The sequence below is a fragment of the Ursus arctos genome, unplaced genomic scaffold (assembly GCF_023065955.2).
Source record: "Ursus arctos isolate Adak ecotype North America unplaced genomic scaffold, UrsArc2.0 scaffold_10, whole genome shotgun sequence".
Lineage (NCBI taxonomy): Eukaryota > Metazoa > Chordata > Mammalia > Carnivora > Ursidae > Ursus > Ursus arctos.
In genome coordinates, this window is record NW_026622764.1 from 53552488 (window position 1) to 53570234 (window position 17747).

Below are 17747 nucleotides of genomic sequence, written 5' to 3' on the forward strand. Positions count from 1 at the left end.
TATTATCTTTTGTGTAAGAAATTGCTGCTGAAGGCTCTTATTATTCTCTGGGGGGACAGGGCTTACTAGAGTTTAGCTTTTCCAGGAAGTATTATCTGATAAGGCTTAGTTGGGTTGTGCTAGCATGTGAATTATTAAGTGCAAATTATGTCTTCAGTAATCCAATGAAAGATACATTTCCTCTACTTCTTTGGCAAATATCATCAAGATTTAACATTCTTAGAGAGGCAAACCAAGAAACAGACCCTTAAGTGTAAAGAATAAACCGATGGTTACCAGAGGGGCAGTGGGTGGTGGGTTGGCTGAAATAGGTGACGGGAATTAAGGAGTGCACTTGTTGTGATGAGCACAGGGTGATGTACGGAAGTGCTGAGTTACTGTATTGTACACCTGAAACTAATATTACACTGTATGTTTACTAACTGGAATTTAATTGAAAACTTAAAAGATTTAACAATCTTCATGCTTCATGTTTAAGATGACCGCATATGTCTCTAGTGACTCATTTAATGGGCTTGCCTCTTCTTTCTAAGAATAATATTCAGCAAGTCTTCCAGAAGTTCCATGTTTTGTTAAAGGAAGAGTTTAGCCCTGAAGATGTCCAGATCATTGCTTGTCCTACTATGGAACAGGTAATCCATGATCTGAAGGTCCTTGTTACTTTTATTCCCTCTTGGTTATTTTACTTGAGTAGGTAATGCCTTTGAGTAACCATGTTTTTAATTTTAATTTTAAAATTTGTACATTATTTTATTCTGATGAGCAAGAATTTAAGCTTTGAATTGCTCCCTCAAATTTTTAGTGATGACTTTATAATTTTTAATTGCTTTTTTTAATCCTTTCTGATACTAAAAATTTCTGTGTTTAACATGAACTATTTGTGAAAAGTTCAAATAATGGTGTTTAGGATGCTGAATAATTTTATTTACAGTATGCATGATAAGAGGCCCACATTTCACATGAAAAAAAGTTACTTTAGGGATTTGATGTTAGAAGTGTTTATTTTCTCTTTTCTTCCTAAATTTGAAAAACTGAATACAGAGCTTAGTCTGTATTTATCATTCATGTAATCAGTTCAGCCAGCAAGTTTTTATTGAGCACGTATTATGTATTAGGAGTAGGCTGGTGCTATGGAGGGTATTTTATTTCTGGTTTTAAGTTTGGTATAGCTTAGGAGGTTCATATATGTAAGGACTAGAGGGTGTGGGAGAGAATAGTAAGGTATGGGAGCCTGATCAGAGTGGGTGGAGAGTTGGGGAAGGGAAGGGAGGCAGTGAGTGTGGGTGAATCTTTTGGGAGTGTTACCACATTGGGAGAGAAAAGATGTAGCTGGAAGGGAAATGGGGTCTTTTTTAAATTGAGATAGAGCTCATATGCCATAAAATTCGCCCTTTTAAAGTGGACCATTCATTGGTTTTTAGTATATTCACTAGGTTGTGCAACATCCCCACTATCTAATTCCAGAACATTTTCATGCCCCCGCCCAAAAGAAACCCCATACCATTAGCAGATTCCCCATTCCTCCATCTTCTGTGATTTACTTTTTGTCTGTATGGATTTGTCCATTCTGGACATTTCATTAAATGGAATCACACAATCATGGCCTTTTATGACTGGCTTCTTTCTCTTATCAGAATGTTTTCAAGGCTCTTCCATGTTGTAGCATGTATCAGAACTTTATTCTGGGGCGCCTGGGTGGCTCAGTCGTTGGGCGTCTGCCTTCGGCTCAGGGCGTGGTCCTGGCGTTCTGGGATCGAGCCCCACGTCAGGCTCTTCCGCTGGGAGCCTGCTTCTTCCTCTCCCACTCCCCCTGCTTGTGTTCCCTCTCTCGCTGGCTGTCTCTCTCTCTGTCGAATAAATAAATAAAATCTTAAAAAAAAAAAAAGAACTTTATTCTTTTTTATGGCTTTATATATTCCTTTGTATGGATAGATGGGTCATATTTTAAAAAGATGTGTCTGTGGTTCCAGGATTGTAGTTAAAATATTTTATAAGTCATTTGAAGTAATCATAATATACCACTAACTTGATATATAGTTAGGTTTGTTTCAGTGTTTAGAGAATTTTCCCCCCCACATTTTGATATAATTTTGTTTTTTTATTATAAAAAAAACCATGGTTCCCAAGTCAGAAGTCTAGAACAAGGTAGAGTTGGAGGTGTCTTACTTCCCTTTCAATCCCCTCCAGCCTTTTCCTTCCTTTGTTATTGGGCTATCTTTCCTTTTTTTTTTTTTTCTTTTAAAGATAGGGGAAAATGCATGTTTTTGTAGTCATGAATTGGAGCCAAAGAGAGGGAAAAATTGATGCTGGAAAAGTGTCTTTGAGTAGCAAAGAGGGGATGGAATCTCAGGAACAGTCCGAGGGAGGAGGCTTTGTTAGGTGTATAGGGGAGGGGGTTGTTCAGTCGCAAAAGGAAAGAAAGCCCAGTGTTGGGGCACACGTGGGGAGGCGGTGGACACGCTAGGATGATGGAAGCTCTCATCTGATTGCTTCATGTTTGTGAGTGATACAGGAAGAGGGTCATCACTAAAATGGAGGGATACTGAAGATCTGGGGAGCAAGGCTCAGTTGAGTTCAGTGGTTATGAATCCAAGAGAGACCAATCAGCACAGTTGTCTGTTTTTTCTCCAGTTATATGTAGTCAGTTGCAAGAGTGTAGATGTGGAGTAGCCAGGCGGGGCTTGCCAAGAACATGCAGGATTCCTGGCTCCTGCTGGACTCCTGCCAGCAAGATACATGTTTTAGTGTGTGTGTGTATGTTTGTAACTTAAAAGTTTGATGGTAATCACTCACATTATGTGCAACTCAAATTGCTTTGCTCTGCCTCTCTTTCCTGTTCATTCGATGAACCACTACATTGTTCTCATGACGTACCACTGGGTTGCAACCTATAGTTTGAAAAACAGTGATAGAGACCATCATTCTGTGCAACTTGGTGTTGTCTTTTTCATCATGATTAGATTGAGGTTTTGTATTTTTGGCAGGAAAAATACAGAGGTGATGGTGTGTCCCTCTCACTGAGGGTACACTTTTATAGAAGAGATTGGGTGGCGATTATTTTGATTACCAAGACAGTTCATACTGTATAGAAAGGTTCACTGCCAGGTTCATTTAACGGCACGTCTTCTAGGGCTTGGGTGCCAGACTGGCCCTGTGCAGACTGCAGTTCCCCTACCCTGTCCCATGGTGGGTTTCTCTGCTTCTCCTGGGGGCTGGCTCCATGTCCACCCCCTTTACAGCATGGGCAGGGTGTTGTAGGGCTCCGTCAGAGTTAGTGAGCTGAGATTCACTCCTTATGCCTGTTCTTACGAATTTAAAATGGTCATTCGAGGAATTCAGCTTACACATAATTCTTCCCACAACGCGCTCTGCACAGAAAAAGGTGAAATTGATAATTGAGATCTATTTCTATCCCTTGTCAGGGTTGGTATGTAGTTTTTTTTCCTCCTGTCATTTTCATTGCATTCTGAAATAAGTTGAGGGCCTCGACTCGGTGATAGAGTGTGATCCCCCTCCCAGACCCACCCAGCAGCCCAGTGGCTGCTTCACAAATCTGACTAGCCTTGCAGTCCAGCTGTGTTCATTTGGCTTCTTAAAAACCTTAGACTTTTCTGTCATTCTGTTTTAGAGGATTGGTATTCCATGGCAGAACTAACATAGCCTTTCACTTTGCTTTTCAGCTGAACCTCCTACTGTCCGTTTCTAAATAACCAGGCTGGCCGGGCTGCACGTCGGTGTCTGTGCAGTCGGGGCGGGCTGGAAGTCTGGCAGCCTGCAGGACGCCGAGGAACCGTATGTGGAAGTGTCCCTGAGAACCACACAGGCGTGCTGCTCAGTGCTGACTGCAGAATGAAATATAAGCAAAGTGTTTGGAAGATTGGCGTTTCCCTTTTAAAAGCATCAAAATGCCAAAGATTAATCTAGGAGTGTGAGAACTGCCTTCTTGAAAAGGTCACGAGAAATGTGAGTTTTTTTAGAGGTAGCTATGGTGGGTACACAGGGAAATGGTTCTTCGCAAAAGATGTGCAATGAAACTAGGTTACAATAAGTAGTGCAGAGAAGAACTTTACAGAAGTACCGTTAATTAGAAAGCTTCTATGAGGAAGGTTTGTTAAAGCGTGAAACACTGCAACACTTTGAGCCACAGAGATTCCACGGCGGCTATTTTTTACTTCCAGAAATCTTATTTCTACACTCTATTTAATGTAATGTTTCTCCTATCACTTTGAAGTTTCGTTTGGAGTAGATTGGGTGCATCTGAGAACACATTCTGCTTTCCTGGGAATTCGGGATGTTATCTTCTGTGTGTTTGATGTGAGGTAGTTTCAAGATGCGAGGACCCCGTGAATTGCTGAGGTGCAGAACGTTCAAACGCAGGGGCTGGAGCCTCCTCATAGTAGATGGCTGCAGCATCTTTAATGAGAATCTTCATGCTATAATAGTCCGTGTTTGTGAGTGGGAAGCACCAATTAAGGTGTCTTAAATCTGGCATGTAAGGGAGGGGAGGCAACCTGCTGAATAGCATCTCACGCATGAAGGTTAGGGTTACCAGCTTTCTATACACTGCCTTTGGTTCTAGTAGTTCTTTGAACAGTGACCACTTTCGTGTCCCGTATATTCGTGCATTGGCTGTGCTGTGTACCATCGTCGAGGGGCTCTAGCCCTGTCACAGCAGGATACGTTTTACTAACAAAGACAAGGAGGATGAAGATGGCCCACCCCTTTATATCTCCGGTATCATATCAGGGATCATCAGATAAATTATGCACATCTGTGAGTTTTCCTACAAAAAACTATTTCCTGAGTGGATTGGTTTTGCCTCTGATCTTGTAGTAAACATAAGCTGCTTTTCGGTTCAGAAGGAATTTCGAGTTATTCAAACACTATCCAGAGATGGAACACTGAAGAACGTTCTGGAGTGTAGCCAACACACCTCATTCTACAGGACTCGTCCCCTTGCAGCTGACTCTTGCAGTGTGTAGATAGGTTACATATCCTGATGTCCGTCATTTTAAACAGGTCACTTGTTTTTCAGCTCCATTTAAATTGGTGATCAATGGTGGTGATGAACCCACCATTGAATTGGTGGGTTGAGAGACCTTAATAGTCTATTCTGGGAAGGTAGAAGGGAAGGAGGGTCCATATTCATTCCTTGACATGAAATGAATGAATCAGGAAGATTTTATTTACTTCCACTTACTATTTTAAATACATCTTTAATGAAATAAACTGTAAAATATCCTGTTTTCTGTATTATATGTACATTTGATTTTTTTAATAGCCTTTCCAAAGAAATGAGGGCATGATTATTGTACAATACTGTGACTGATTTAATTTGATGTACAGAGCAGGCTGCATTCTTAAGGATAAAAATATTTGATGGCACTCGTTCTTGTGTTTTGAATCTTTTCTTTCTGAAACACTCAAACATCTTACAAAGTGCTGAGTAGACGATAGGGATCCAACTTGTTGGATAAATGAGTATTTGTTTAAATCTGTACAGTTTCAAGTGTTTACTTATACAAAACGTGTACATACTTTCAAATAATTAATTTAAAATGCTTTATATTATTTGGCTAGAAATTGCTGTTTTTAATAAATGTAATTTTTTAAAAAAATAAAGATTTTGCTTCCTACTTTGTCCTCACATGTCTGTTGTGTATATGGATTCTTTTTAAAAATAATTTTTAATTGAAATTTTTATTGAGCTAGCTTGTGATTCACATGTGGTTGTAAGAAGTAATACAGGAAGACGCTGTGTACCTTTCCCCCGATTTCTCCCAGTGGTAACATCTTGCGAAAGTAGAACACATCATCACAAGCAGGATATGGACATTGGTACCCTCTGCCAATCTGTTCACATTTCCCCAGTTTTACTTGTACTGTGTGGATTTTTTTGGTAAGATAATTATTGTGGAAAGACATTTTTGAAGCCTCTTAATGCTTCATTAGTTGAAAGATAATTTAATTTTTTCTTTGCGAAACTGCCAGTTTCCTGAGTACTGTCAGCACACACAGTCGTGTTGCAATTTAATGTTACGGAAGTAGTAATAAAAACGAGTTTGTATTTCCCCCCTGATTTAACAATCCCATATCTTTAAATTCTCTTCTGCTATTTATTACTTTTCAAGAAAGAACAGTCAACCTTCATTTTTAAAAAGGGGCCATTCGTTAGAGAAACCAGGGTGCGTTGGTGAGAGAATGTTACTTCTCAGAAAGCAGGAACTCTATTGCTTCCTTTCTGGAGCACTTGTCTCCCAGTAGTGGCTCGGCCCCCAGCTTGTCTGTCTGCTGATGGCATGTGGGGGCCCTGTGTGTCTGTGTGTCTGGTCTCGGCTGCTCCTCTGCTCCTCCAGGTCATGAGTGCACGCGCCAGAAGACCTCAGTGTCTCACTTGGGCAGGAAAGGGCTTTGTCAGAAGGAAAGGGAGGACTGGGCGGCAGCAGACCAGAGGCTAGAGAAGCAGAGGGATAAGAGCAGGAAATACCACCGATGTAGAGACTTCTTCGGAGCAGAAGGAGTTGGTGCGGGCTCCACTGCTGTGGCAGGTCCTGGACTGAGCATTCATCTCTGGCAGGCTCAGAACAGTCTCTGTACCAGTTACTGGTTTAGGGCCTCTCAGCGACAAATCCACCTTTTTTGGCCCTGCTTTGAGACTCTGGGCCTGGATCCCGAGAACATTTCTACTTTGCCCGCGGGTGCAAAGTTAGGCTTTGTAGGGTGCTGGAGGTACACTGCAAGGCACAGGGGAAAGGGGTCTCCCGTTGCTGGTGCCTCTCTTTTTCCTTCTACATGGCTGCTGTGGCAGTTGGGGCGCTTTGGGGGTACTCGCTCTGTAGTGCGTTCTGATATCCAAATAGGAAGCTGGCAGACCCCTAGCACTCCAGTGAAATTCCCCCCAGCCAGCGGGCTGCGGTGCCATCCTTAGCCTTGGTGCTGTTGGGGGCTCTTCGGGGTTCTTCGTTCCCTCCTGGGTACTCCCAGCATGCACCCTCACCCCCACTCTTCATTGCATGACCCCTTCCCTCTCACCCAGGGGACTCTGCTGTGCTGTGCTCCTCCACGAAGCCACAGTTGCATTGGTTTGCTATCGTTTGCCTTTCTGACTCCCAGTCTGTAATCCCCCTGGGGGCAGACAACCTGTTCTTTTCTTTCTGGCCCTTGAGCACACGGTGGAAGCTCAGTGTGTATTTGCTGCATGGCCTAATTAGCTACTGAATTCATTAGTAATTTTGTGGGCACTGGACGAGGCTCCATTCGCCTTGGGGTGTTCACTCATGGTTACTCATCAGGGAACCCTTGTGTGTAACTGAACAGGTGGGTGCTCATGAACAGCCCAACTGCCTTCATTTTCATTTCCAGGAGAAGCAGGTTTTCTGCCAAGTCACTGAAGATAAAATGATGGTAAGTCAGAATTTGTCCCGTCAGGAGGGTGAGGGCCTGGGAAGGGCCTGGGGTGTGAGGCAGAGAGTGTTACAGGTTGAATTCTGTCCCTCCACCCCCCACATTCCTGGGGTGGCGTTCTAACCCCCAGTACCTGGAAATGCGGTCTTATTTGGAAATAGGTTGTTGCAGATGTTCCTAATCAAGATGAGGCCATACTGGAGTAGATCAGGCCCCCTCCAATGTGACTGGCGTCCATATAAAAAGGGGGACTGTGCCTCAGAAACACACACACGGGGAGAGAAGGTCAGGGGAGGCCTGGAGCGCGTTGGCTCCAGCCCAGGACCCACCAGAAGCCGGGTGGGGCCGGAACACACGCTGCCCTCGCGCCGTCTGAGGGAAGCCCTGGATCTCGGGCCTCCGCGGACGGTCAGTTTGTGGGGGAGGGCGGCGCCCAGGGCGGGGCCTCCAGCAAACGGACGGGGCGGGGCAACTAGATCTGTGCAGCTCCCGGCCGGCTGGTTGGCGGCTGTATTTCCTTCCCAGGCTGTGAGGGGGTTCGCTTTCCCCTGTGAGCACGCTCCCTGATTCCTGTGCGATCTTGTCCAGTCTCCGGCCACCCCGGCCCAGAGCTGCTGGAACCCCACGACTCTGTGTGAAATCTCTGGTCTTCGAAATGTCGGCAACAGAAGATTTTCAAAAGGGGCTGACCAAACAGAACAGCTCTGCGAAGCCGCCTGTTGACGAGCTCCGCCTGAGTGGAAGAGTGATTTCAGGTTCGCGAAAGGACGACGATCGGCAGGGGAGTCGGCGCGAGAACGCACTCGGCGTGCGCACCGAGCGTAGTGCTTTGTCGATGCTCCCTTAAGCCCTGGCGTTAACTCTGTGAGGTGAGCGCCATGACTGCGCTCCTGTCCCACGTGAGGAAACCGGCTCACCGCTTCGCCCGCGTTCGCACGGCTGCACGCGGCGGCACCGAGACCCCGGGCCAGGCCGGGCTGGTCCTTCGGCACCGCGGCAGCCCGCCCCCAGTCCTGAAGGAGACACGGGCGCTGGCTCGGAGCCAGCCACAAGCTTGGCCGGAACTTGCGTGTTGCTGAGACCGACCTAGAAGCTTCTGCCTCTCGTGGCGGCTAAGCAAAAGGGCTTCCATGCACTCTGAGCATGAGGGAGGAACGAGCAGGGCACACGAACTCTGACGTGGGCGTGTGAAGGTGGGCTGCTACGGTGGCCGTCTGTGTCATTTATGGCTCGCTGCCTTGCGCCACGGTGACTTGTGCTGGCTGAGGATACTCTGGGCCAACAAGTTGTGGCGAATAGTGGGAGTGACCACGGTGCCCCCCACTGCCCTCCTTCACCTTCAGTGCTGCCTCAGGGGCTGGAATGTCGTCCTTCGGGGTCATGAGGACTTCGGTGAAGGTTGGTGGCAGGCAGTGTGAGATCCGCAAGGGGGCAGGGCCACGAAGGTGGGGCTTCGGTGTCATTGATACGGCAGGGAATGGCCAGTTGCCAGGCTGGCTGGGAGGAAGGGGTTTCCTACCCCGTCTTGGTGTCGGCTGCAGTGGGAGGTCATCCCGGGAACTTGTGGTGTCCTGGGATGTATAAAAGTCACACTGTAGGGGGCTGCCCAGCTCCTGAATCCCCCTTTTCTAGAAACTCCTGCCCCTCCCTGTGCGCAGGCCTCAAGACATAACGCCACCCTTCCTTACCAAGTGGGGCTGCACCAAGAGTGGCTTCCTGATCAAGCCAGGCCAATCAGAGACTGCTGGGGTCTTTTGAGAGAGATCTGGGGGCAAAGCCACATGAAGTGGAGCACATAGACAACATATCTTCAGGACAAGAAGAATGTCACAGAGATGAGAATAAAAGTCCTCTGGCTTCTGGGGCCTTCCATGCTCTGATCCCTTTCTGAGACTCATTGCACCTTCCATGCAGATGACTCGTTTCCCATTTTGCTTTACCTACTTGAATTAGTGACTGTTACCAGTGAGCACAAGTGTCCCAGCTAGTGGAGGGGGTTTGAGTGTGTGTCCTTTCGGGCTCCCGACCAGCTCCTGGGTTAGGGGACCTGCTGCAGTCTGGCGTTGGTTTGCTGTCAGGGTCTCCCTCTGCCTTGGCAGGTGTGGGAGAGGGGTGTTTGTGATGACATTAGGGTTAGTGAGAACCTCTGGGGATATCTAGACCCATTTTTCTGACAAGGAAACTGAGGCATAAAGCTACTTGCCCAAGGTCACATAGTCAGTGATGGGCAGAGGACACAGACCGTCTGTGTCTCAAAAGGCTGCAGAAGGACTGCATTCAAGTAACCAGTGGGGGTGCGTGGGACAGGAGTTGATGGGTATTGCCTATCGAAATAACTTGCTCCTTGTGCTGTCAGGTGAGGGTTTTTCTGCACCCAGCCAGATTCTTTTTTCAAACCAAGAAGTTGTAATAAGTCCCAAATGACAACTCTCAAGAGACGTACATAGGGCTCTGGGGTTTCCCTTGACGCTCCTGATAGCTGTCCCAGGACAGTCTGTGGTGGCTGGAAACCCTGGCACAATGTGGTGACTGCCCTACTCTGGGAGGTGAGAGTTCTCCTTCAGTTCTAGTTTGTTGATTGGCAAAATCCTGGCAGCATCTGTGAAGTTTTCCAAATCAGGGATGGTCAGGAAATTCAGGATCCTACTCATTTTCCCCAGGAGGACCTGCATCTTCCGAGCCGTTGAACCAAATTCTACCTCCAGGATGGCCTTCTCCTTCATTTCACTCAGAGCCTCTGGGGTTATGAACTGTGGGAATTCACAGAAGGATAGGTGAGGATAAATGCTGCTCAGACATCGTGCTTTCCACCCTTGACCAGGACCAAGCCTTCCCTGCAAACTTCACTCCAGGGCAGATCTGTGCTCCCAGCCTTGCCACTGGCAACACTTCCCTCATTTGGCCCTGGCCTGTGTCCACACAGCTACAGAGACGGGCTGAGGCCACACTCAAGCCTGACCCCAAACCAGTGGGTTACCAGCTCCTGGGCCCTTGTGTGGCCTGTGTTGCAAAGGCTGTGTCTTCCTGGGGGTGTCTGGCTCCTCCCCAGGGATTCCCACCATGGGAGTGGGGTGGGGGAGACAAGCTCTGCCACAGCTGGGAAACTGTCCACGGTGTCTGCCTGTCAGTCCCACTTCCAGTTCAGGCTCTCCGGGAGTGTGTCTGGGTTTTGCTGGTATGAGGCACTGCCCCAGGGAAGTCAGCTCTAGGCCAACTTCTCCCTTGGTTTGTAGCCTACAGAGGCTGAGCAAAGGGTCTTCCGGAGGGGGAAATAATAAGGATCATACTAGGATGTTCTGTTTCTGTGAGGTGTCCAGCTTATGAAATGCTTTCACACAAGTATCTTATTTAAGCCTTACAACAGTATGGTGTCCATTTTAGAGATAATTATGGGCACAGAAAGTGCATGAGGCCTGCCTGGTGTCTCACGGGAAGTGGAGGGGCTAGTATGTTCTTCCAAGGGTGCCCTGGCTGCCCGGCCTCGGTGGACTGGCTCACTAGTCATACGTGTGCTGATTTGCTTCATTTGCCGCCCCCCCCCCCCCCATCCTGCATTGGCCCAGCTCCTGGGGCTGCCAGGCCTCCTGGGTTTTCTGCCTGCACCAGCCCTCATCTGCCCTTCCTGGGCACTGGCTTCCTTTCCTGGCCCCCTCCATCAGTGGGACCCCAATGTCATCCAAAGGCCAGGAGGCCCAGGTCCTCATACCCTCTCTACCCCAGCTCCTCCCGTAGCTTGTCACTGCTGCGTAGGGGGTGGCCAGTGGATGACTGGGGATGGTACCGTGTACGTATGTGGCTCCTCTCTACCGGGTTGGCTGCTCTGGGAAATCCAGGGTAGGTAAGGAAGTTGGGATGTGATTATTTGGGATTTAAAATGGCAGGCCTTGCCGGGCCTGGGGACCAGCTGTCCAGATCTGCTTGGAACTTTCCCAATTTGAGCACTCAGAGTCCTATGTCCTAGAAAACACCTCAGTCCTGGCAAGGTAAACCTACCACATTCCCTACTCTCTTTCCCAGTTATTTCATATGGTGTAATTTTGCCAGAGTCTGCTGTTTCATTGCTACCTCCATCAACCTACTCTCTGTCTGCTCACCTCCCAGGAAACATGTCTGTCTGTCTGTCTGTCTGTCTCCCTAGGCAGGCAGTCCAAATTTCAGAGACCTCTAATGCCTCTCTGGTGGGTCTGTAAACAGAGTCTTCGGTGAATGGGGAAGGGAAGCCAGAGCAGGAGCAGGGTCTTGTGTGGCTCTCAGCGGCGACCAAGGACACCCTGTCCCTCTCCTGAACTCTGGGCCTAGGGGAGGGTCTCAGGAGCCCACCTTCTTGCCTGCTCACAGTGAGAACTCCCGGGTACAGACTCTCCATTTGTAGGGGGTTGAACTGTGGCCTCTAAAAAATATGTCTGACTCCTAACCCCCAGGACTTGTGAAGGTTACTGTGTTTGGAAAAAGGGTATTTGCAGATGTAATGAAGTAAAGGATCTCAGGATGAGGTCATCCTGGACTTTGGGTGGGCCCTACATCCACTGTCTGGTGTCCTTATCAGAGAAAGGAGAGGGAGATTGGACACATAGAGAGACACAGAGGAGAAGGCTGCGTGAAGGTAGAAGGTCAGAGGGATGCCGCCACAAGCCAGCGGATGCCCAGGGTCACCAGAAGCTGGGAGAGGCAAGGAAGGATTCTCCCTGGAGCTCTTTGGAGGGAGTATGTCCCTGCTGACGCCTGGAGTTCAGACTTCTAGCCTCCAGAGCTGTGAGAGCATTTGTCAGGGCAGCCCTAGGACGTGAACACACCTTTGCTACTTTCTTGCCCAGCCCAAGCAGAGCCCCCTGAACTCCCAGGTGCTCCTTTGTTTAGGAGATGAGTGTGTTGGGGGAAGAGAGAAGAGGACACCAACGGCAGGCCTGGGGACATAGATTTCCCCCTGGTTTCTGTCCCTGCCAACTGACAGGGTTGATGTGAGTGTCAGGTGAGAAAATGTATGTTGACATCTTTGTTTTTTTGTTTGGCTTGCGGCTGGACTCTTTGAGGCTGTTTCCTCAGCTCCAAATCTCGAGGTGCTCAGAATCTTGAGGTGCTCAGAAGGTAAGTGAACACCTCTGTCAAGCCTCAGGTCAACGAAGGTGGCCATGTTTTTCTCTGGGTGGCAGTGATGGAGAACCTGGCCCAGAGAGAGGCCTGTGGCGTGGCCCAGGGGGCAGCTACCTGGCAGAGGGAGTGGAGACCTTACCTTGTACTTGGTGCCCAGGTTTAAGCAGATGTGCTTCTTTTGGTGGCTGAAGCAGAAGGCAATCTTATCCTGGCTCCTGATTTGTACCTTAATGTACTGGTTGATTTTCAAGGAGATGGACTGGAAAGGGGGTGCGTGGACATGGAGGCTCAGATCCCACCAGTTCCAGGCCTTCTGGTGTTTGCCTTTGGGGAAGAAGTAGCCCAGGTTTTGGCTCAGGCTCAACCTAGACCGAGAAGGGATCAGGCAACCATGGCGAGTGGCCCGTGTGCAAGGAGCAGGGCCTCTTGTGTGGTGAATGCAGGCCTGTCCCCCTGCCCCCGCCTCCCTGCCTCCTTCCCTTTCTCTTTCTTCCCGGCCTGGGCTCCCACACCCGCTGACCAGCACAATCACCTGGGAAGCTTTTAAAGAATGCAGATCTCCCCTCCGAAAGAAGGGGAATCTGCAAGGTGAGGTCAGCCCTTCCCCAGTCGAAGCATCATTCTTCCCCTTGCGTTTTGATGGGCTGAGGTTCAGGGATAAGATGGGGTATCTCTTATATGCCTTATTTGAGAATTTTTTTTCTAAGTGCTTTAGTTTAGGCTAAGTCCAATGTCAAAAAACTTTTTGCCCATAATTTTTTTTAAAAGATTTATTTATTTATTTATTTATTTATTTATTTGAGAGACAGCACAAGCAGGGTGAAGGGCAGAGGCAGAGAGGGAAGCAGACTCCCTGCTGAGCAGGGAGCCCCATGCCGGACTCCATCCCAGAACCCTGGGATCATGACCTGAGCTGAAGGCAGACGCTTAACCGACTGGGCCACCCAGCGTCCTTTTGCCCATAATTTTATGTATGACTCTGGGTAAGTCACTTGTATCCTCTGAGTCTAAGTTTCCTCATCAAGAAAATAAAAGTAGTTCCTAGAGTTCCCTAAGGTCTCTTCTGGCCCTAAAAGTAAGTGTCATTATGGAGAAGAGGCCCTGCAGAATGTAACCAGATACTATTTGAGGTCATTGGCTGAGTATCTTGCCACTGCTCACCACCTGATGCTTCTCCTACCTTTCAGACATGTTGCTGTACAAAAGGCCCTCAGGGCAGGGCAGATACCTCTGAGAACAAAGGGGTCAACAAGGAAATAGTGTTTTAAACTCAAGGGAAAGAAGAAAAAAAGAAAAAAGAAAGAAAAATTAAAGAAAAAATAAAAAACCAAAAAAACACACCAATAAACCTCAAAGAACATTTGAGAAAATATTCTTAAGGGGTGCCTGGTTGGCTCAGTTGGTTAAGTGTCTGACTCTTGGTCTCAGGGTTGTGGGATCAAGCCCCAAGGCTTAAGACTCTCTCTTCCTCTGTCCCATTCAGTCCCTCCACCCCCGCCTCAAATAAGTAAATCTTGAAAGAAAGAAAGAAAGAAAGAAAGAAAGAAAGAAAGAAAAGAAAGAAAGAAAAGAAAGAAAGAAAGAAAGAAAAAAAATATTCTTTAAAACCAAGGCTGGCAAAGTAAAAATATTTTTTTGGAATTAAAAGCAAAAATCTGGTTTTAACTATCAAGAAGAAAGGAAGTATAAAGTTGATGCAAGATGGCAGGCATTTCCCAATCCATGACCACTTAGTAGGGAAGGGAAGAGGGAAATACTGAAAAAAACCCTAAAACGAGCACTTACCCCAAAAAGATGGAGAAAGATTTTGAAGTTTGATTTGTTAAGATGAAGTTTCCCACCATGGCCAGAAATGGGAACTTTAGAACTAAGTCAGTGATCATGAAATACTTAGAAGTTTGTGTTTTGTGCACGATACATGTGTCTCCAAAGCCCTCACCACACCCTCCTCTCCGAGGCACCTGGGACAGCGGGGCACTCTGTCTTTCTAAGGTAATTCTCACCAGGCTTGACTCTCAGGAAGTGTAGAGGACATGAAGCCAATAGAAGTGGTCACCCTCAGTTTCTGATCGCTATTTCACCCTTGGGGAAGCAACGGTGACAAGGAGAGTGCCTTCCCTGAGGTCAGGGACCTGGCTTGCTACCACCATGATACCCATCTCTCCATCTGCAACATGTGCGGGTTGAAGAAACAAATTCACAAGCTAATGAGGGAGAGAGAGAGAGACCTAACCCAGTGAGGGAGGATGGCAGTAGGGACTGGGAATCAAACCTTAACCACACTGCCTCTCCGTGGGGAGGGGTGTTTGGGACTCTCAACCCAAACTTACCAGATTTCTCTGTTTTCATCATAGAAGGTGGCATGGCCAGAGTTGTTGATAAGGGCCTGGACACACCTTTCTTCACTGTCTTCCAGGATGATGTATGTGAACTCTCTCTGTTGTGTACTGAGGATGAGCATAGCCAGGCGTCCTGATGGGTAGCTGGAAGACAGTTAAGGCACACGCAGCCCCTTGGGGTCCCTGGGAAAGGCAGAGCCCTGCAGAAGATGTGGGCCTCAGGAAAACCCACACCCCAGCCCTGAACCACCCACTTTTGAGGCACCATATGTGTCAATATGAGTGTCCCTGGGCTTCAGCGGATACTGTATCTGGCCTGATCCGTCAGGAAAGAGGATTTGGAAGACAGTCTCATTGGGGTAGAGAATTAATTTTACATCATGCTGATGCACCTGGGAAGAAAAGATGAGCTTATTATAAAAAGTGCACAGGGGCTGATTGTCCCAATTCAGAGTATGGTGTTGTCACTAGAGTGCTTGGGATCAGTTTACTCTATGAACACCCACATTACCACTCCACCCATCACTACCCCAGCCATCACTTGCTGAGGATTCTGGATAGGAAAGCTCTCAGGGCCTCCTCAGTCTACTTGTCCATGTGACCAGGAGGCTGAGATGGATCACTGTGTGTACGTGTGTGTGTGCGTGAGTGTACGTGTGCATGCAGATTTTAAGCTATCATTTCAATCCTCTAATGGTTATTGGCTGTTAAAAGATTTTATTTATCAGAGAGAGAGAGAACATGAATTGGGGGAAGGGGCAGAAGGACAAATAGACTCCCTGCTGACGGGGACGCGGTACTCGATCCCAGGACCCTGAGATCATACCTGAGCCAAAGTCAGACGCTTAACCAACTGACACCCCCAGGGGCCCTGGTTATTGGTTGTTTTAGTTTTCTAGGGCTGCTGTAACAAAGTAACACCAATGGGGCACTTTAAAACTACAGAAATTTGGGGCACTGGGGTAGCTTAGTTGGTTAGGCATCTGCCTTCTTGGGTCATGGTGCCGGGGTCCTGGGATCGGGCCCCGCGTCAGGCTCCTTGCTTGGCGAGGAGCCTGCTTCTCCCTCTCCCTCTGCCGCTACCCCTGCTTGTTCTCCCTCTCTGTCAAATAAATAAATAAAATCTTTAAAAAAAAAAACAAAAAACACAAATTTATTTTCTCGCAGAGGTGGAGGCCCGAAGTCTGAAATCAAGGTGTCCTCAGGGTTAGTCCTTTCTGGAGGCTCCGAGGAAGAATTTCTTCCATGCTGCTCTCCTGGGTTTTGGTGATGACCTGTGATCCTTGTTGTTCCTTGGCCTGTACATATGCATGACTGCAATGTCTACCCCCATCTTCATGTGCCGTCCTCCCTGGGTCTCTGTGTGCTCATGGCCATCTTCTTTTTTTTTTTTTTTATTATATTATTTTAGTCACCATACAGTACATCCCTGGGTTTTGATGTAAAGTTCGATGATTCATTAGTTGCGTATAACACCCAGTGCACCATGCAATACGTGCCCTCCTTACTACCCATCACCAGTCTATCCCATTCCCCCACCCCCCTCCCCTCTGAAGCCCTCAGTTTGTTTCTCAGAGTCCATAGTCTCTCATGCTTCATTCCCCTTTCTGATTACCGCCCCCTTTCTTTATCCCTTTCTTCTCCTACCGTTCTTCCTAGTTCTTATGTTCCATAGATGAGAGAAACCATATGATAATTGTCTTTCTCTGCTTGACATATTTCACTTAGCATTATCTCCTCCAGTGCCGTCCATGTTGCAGCAAATGTTGAGAAATCGTTCTTTTTGATAGCTGAATAATATTCCATTGTATATATGGACCACAACTTCTTAATCCAGTCATCTGTTGAAGGGCATCTCGGCTCCTTCCACAATTTAGCTATTATGGACAAAGCTGCTATGAACATTGGGGTGCATATGGCCCTTCTCTTCACTACGTCTGTATCTTTGGGGTAAATACCCAGTAGTGCAATGGCTGGGTCATAGGGTAGCTCAATTTTTAACTTTTTAAGGGACTTCCACACTGTTTTCCAGAGTGGCTGTACCAACCTGCATTTCCACCAACAATGTAGGAGGGATCCCCTTTCTCCACATCCTCTCCAACAATTGTTGTTTCTTGTCATGGCCATCTTCTTGAAAGAACACCTGTCACACAGGATTAGGGGTCCACCCTGCTTTAGCATGACGTCCTCTTAACTATACCCTTAAAGACCAATTTTCCAAAGAAGGTTCTGTTCTGAGGCACCAGGGCTTAGGACTTATAACTTTGTAGGAGGATACAATTCAACCCATAACATTGGCATTATTCAGGGTTTTTAAAATCTCTTCTTGAGTCAGTTTAAGTGAATTATATTTTTCTAGGATATTGTTCATTTTAGGTAAATTTTCAAATTTATTGTCCTAAAACTATTGTCATATGGTGTTTAAAAAAAAAGAAACCCTCTACTACCTCTGTAGTTATGACCTTGTCTTCATTCTTCCTACTATGACTATCTTCTCTCCCCACCCCACCCCGCCCTTTTTTTTTTCCTGGATAAACCCCGCCTGAAGATTTGCCTATTTTACTAGTCTTTTCAGAGAGCCAGCTTTTGGTTTGTTTATTCTACTTGTTTCCCATTGTATCAATTTTTAGTCTTATTATCATTTACATACTTCTACCTTCTGTAGGTTTTCTATATTACTCTATTTTATTTTTCTAATTCCTTGAATTGAATATCGAACTCATTGGTTTTCATCTTTCTTCTTGATCCTCCTCCTCTTTCTTAATATAAGCATTTAAAGCTATAGCATTGCTCTCAGAATACCATTTTAGGGGTTTCCCACACATAGAAATGTTTACCTTTCATTCCATTCTAAATATTTTTGAATTTCCAATATGATCTCTTCTTTGACACACAAGTTATTTGCAAGTGTGT

The 17747-nt window shown here is 46.9% G+C and overlaps 1 protein-coding gene across 1 annotated transcript in view; it reads left to right on the plus strand.

Annotated features, from left to right (window-relative positions):
* COG3 (component of oligomeric golgi complex 3) overlaps window positions 1-5636 on the plus strand; it is a 73127-nt gene extending 67491 nt beyond the window's left edge. The window contains exons 22-23 of the mRNA XM_026493298.4: window positions 534-632; window positions 3681-5636. Of these exons, the coding sequence (XP_026349083.2) occupies window positions 534-632; window positions 3681-3710 (129 nt within the window). The 3' untranslated portion in view covers window positions 3711-5636. The remainder of the gene's footprint in view (window positions 1-533; window positions 633-3680) is intronic.
* Window positions 5637-17747: the final 12111 nt, after the last annotated feature.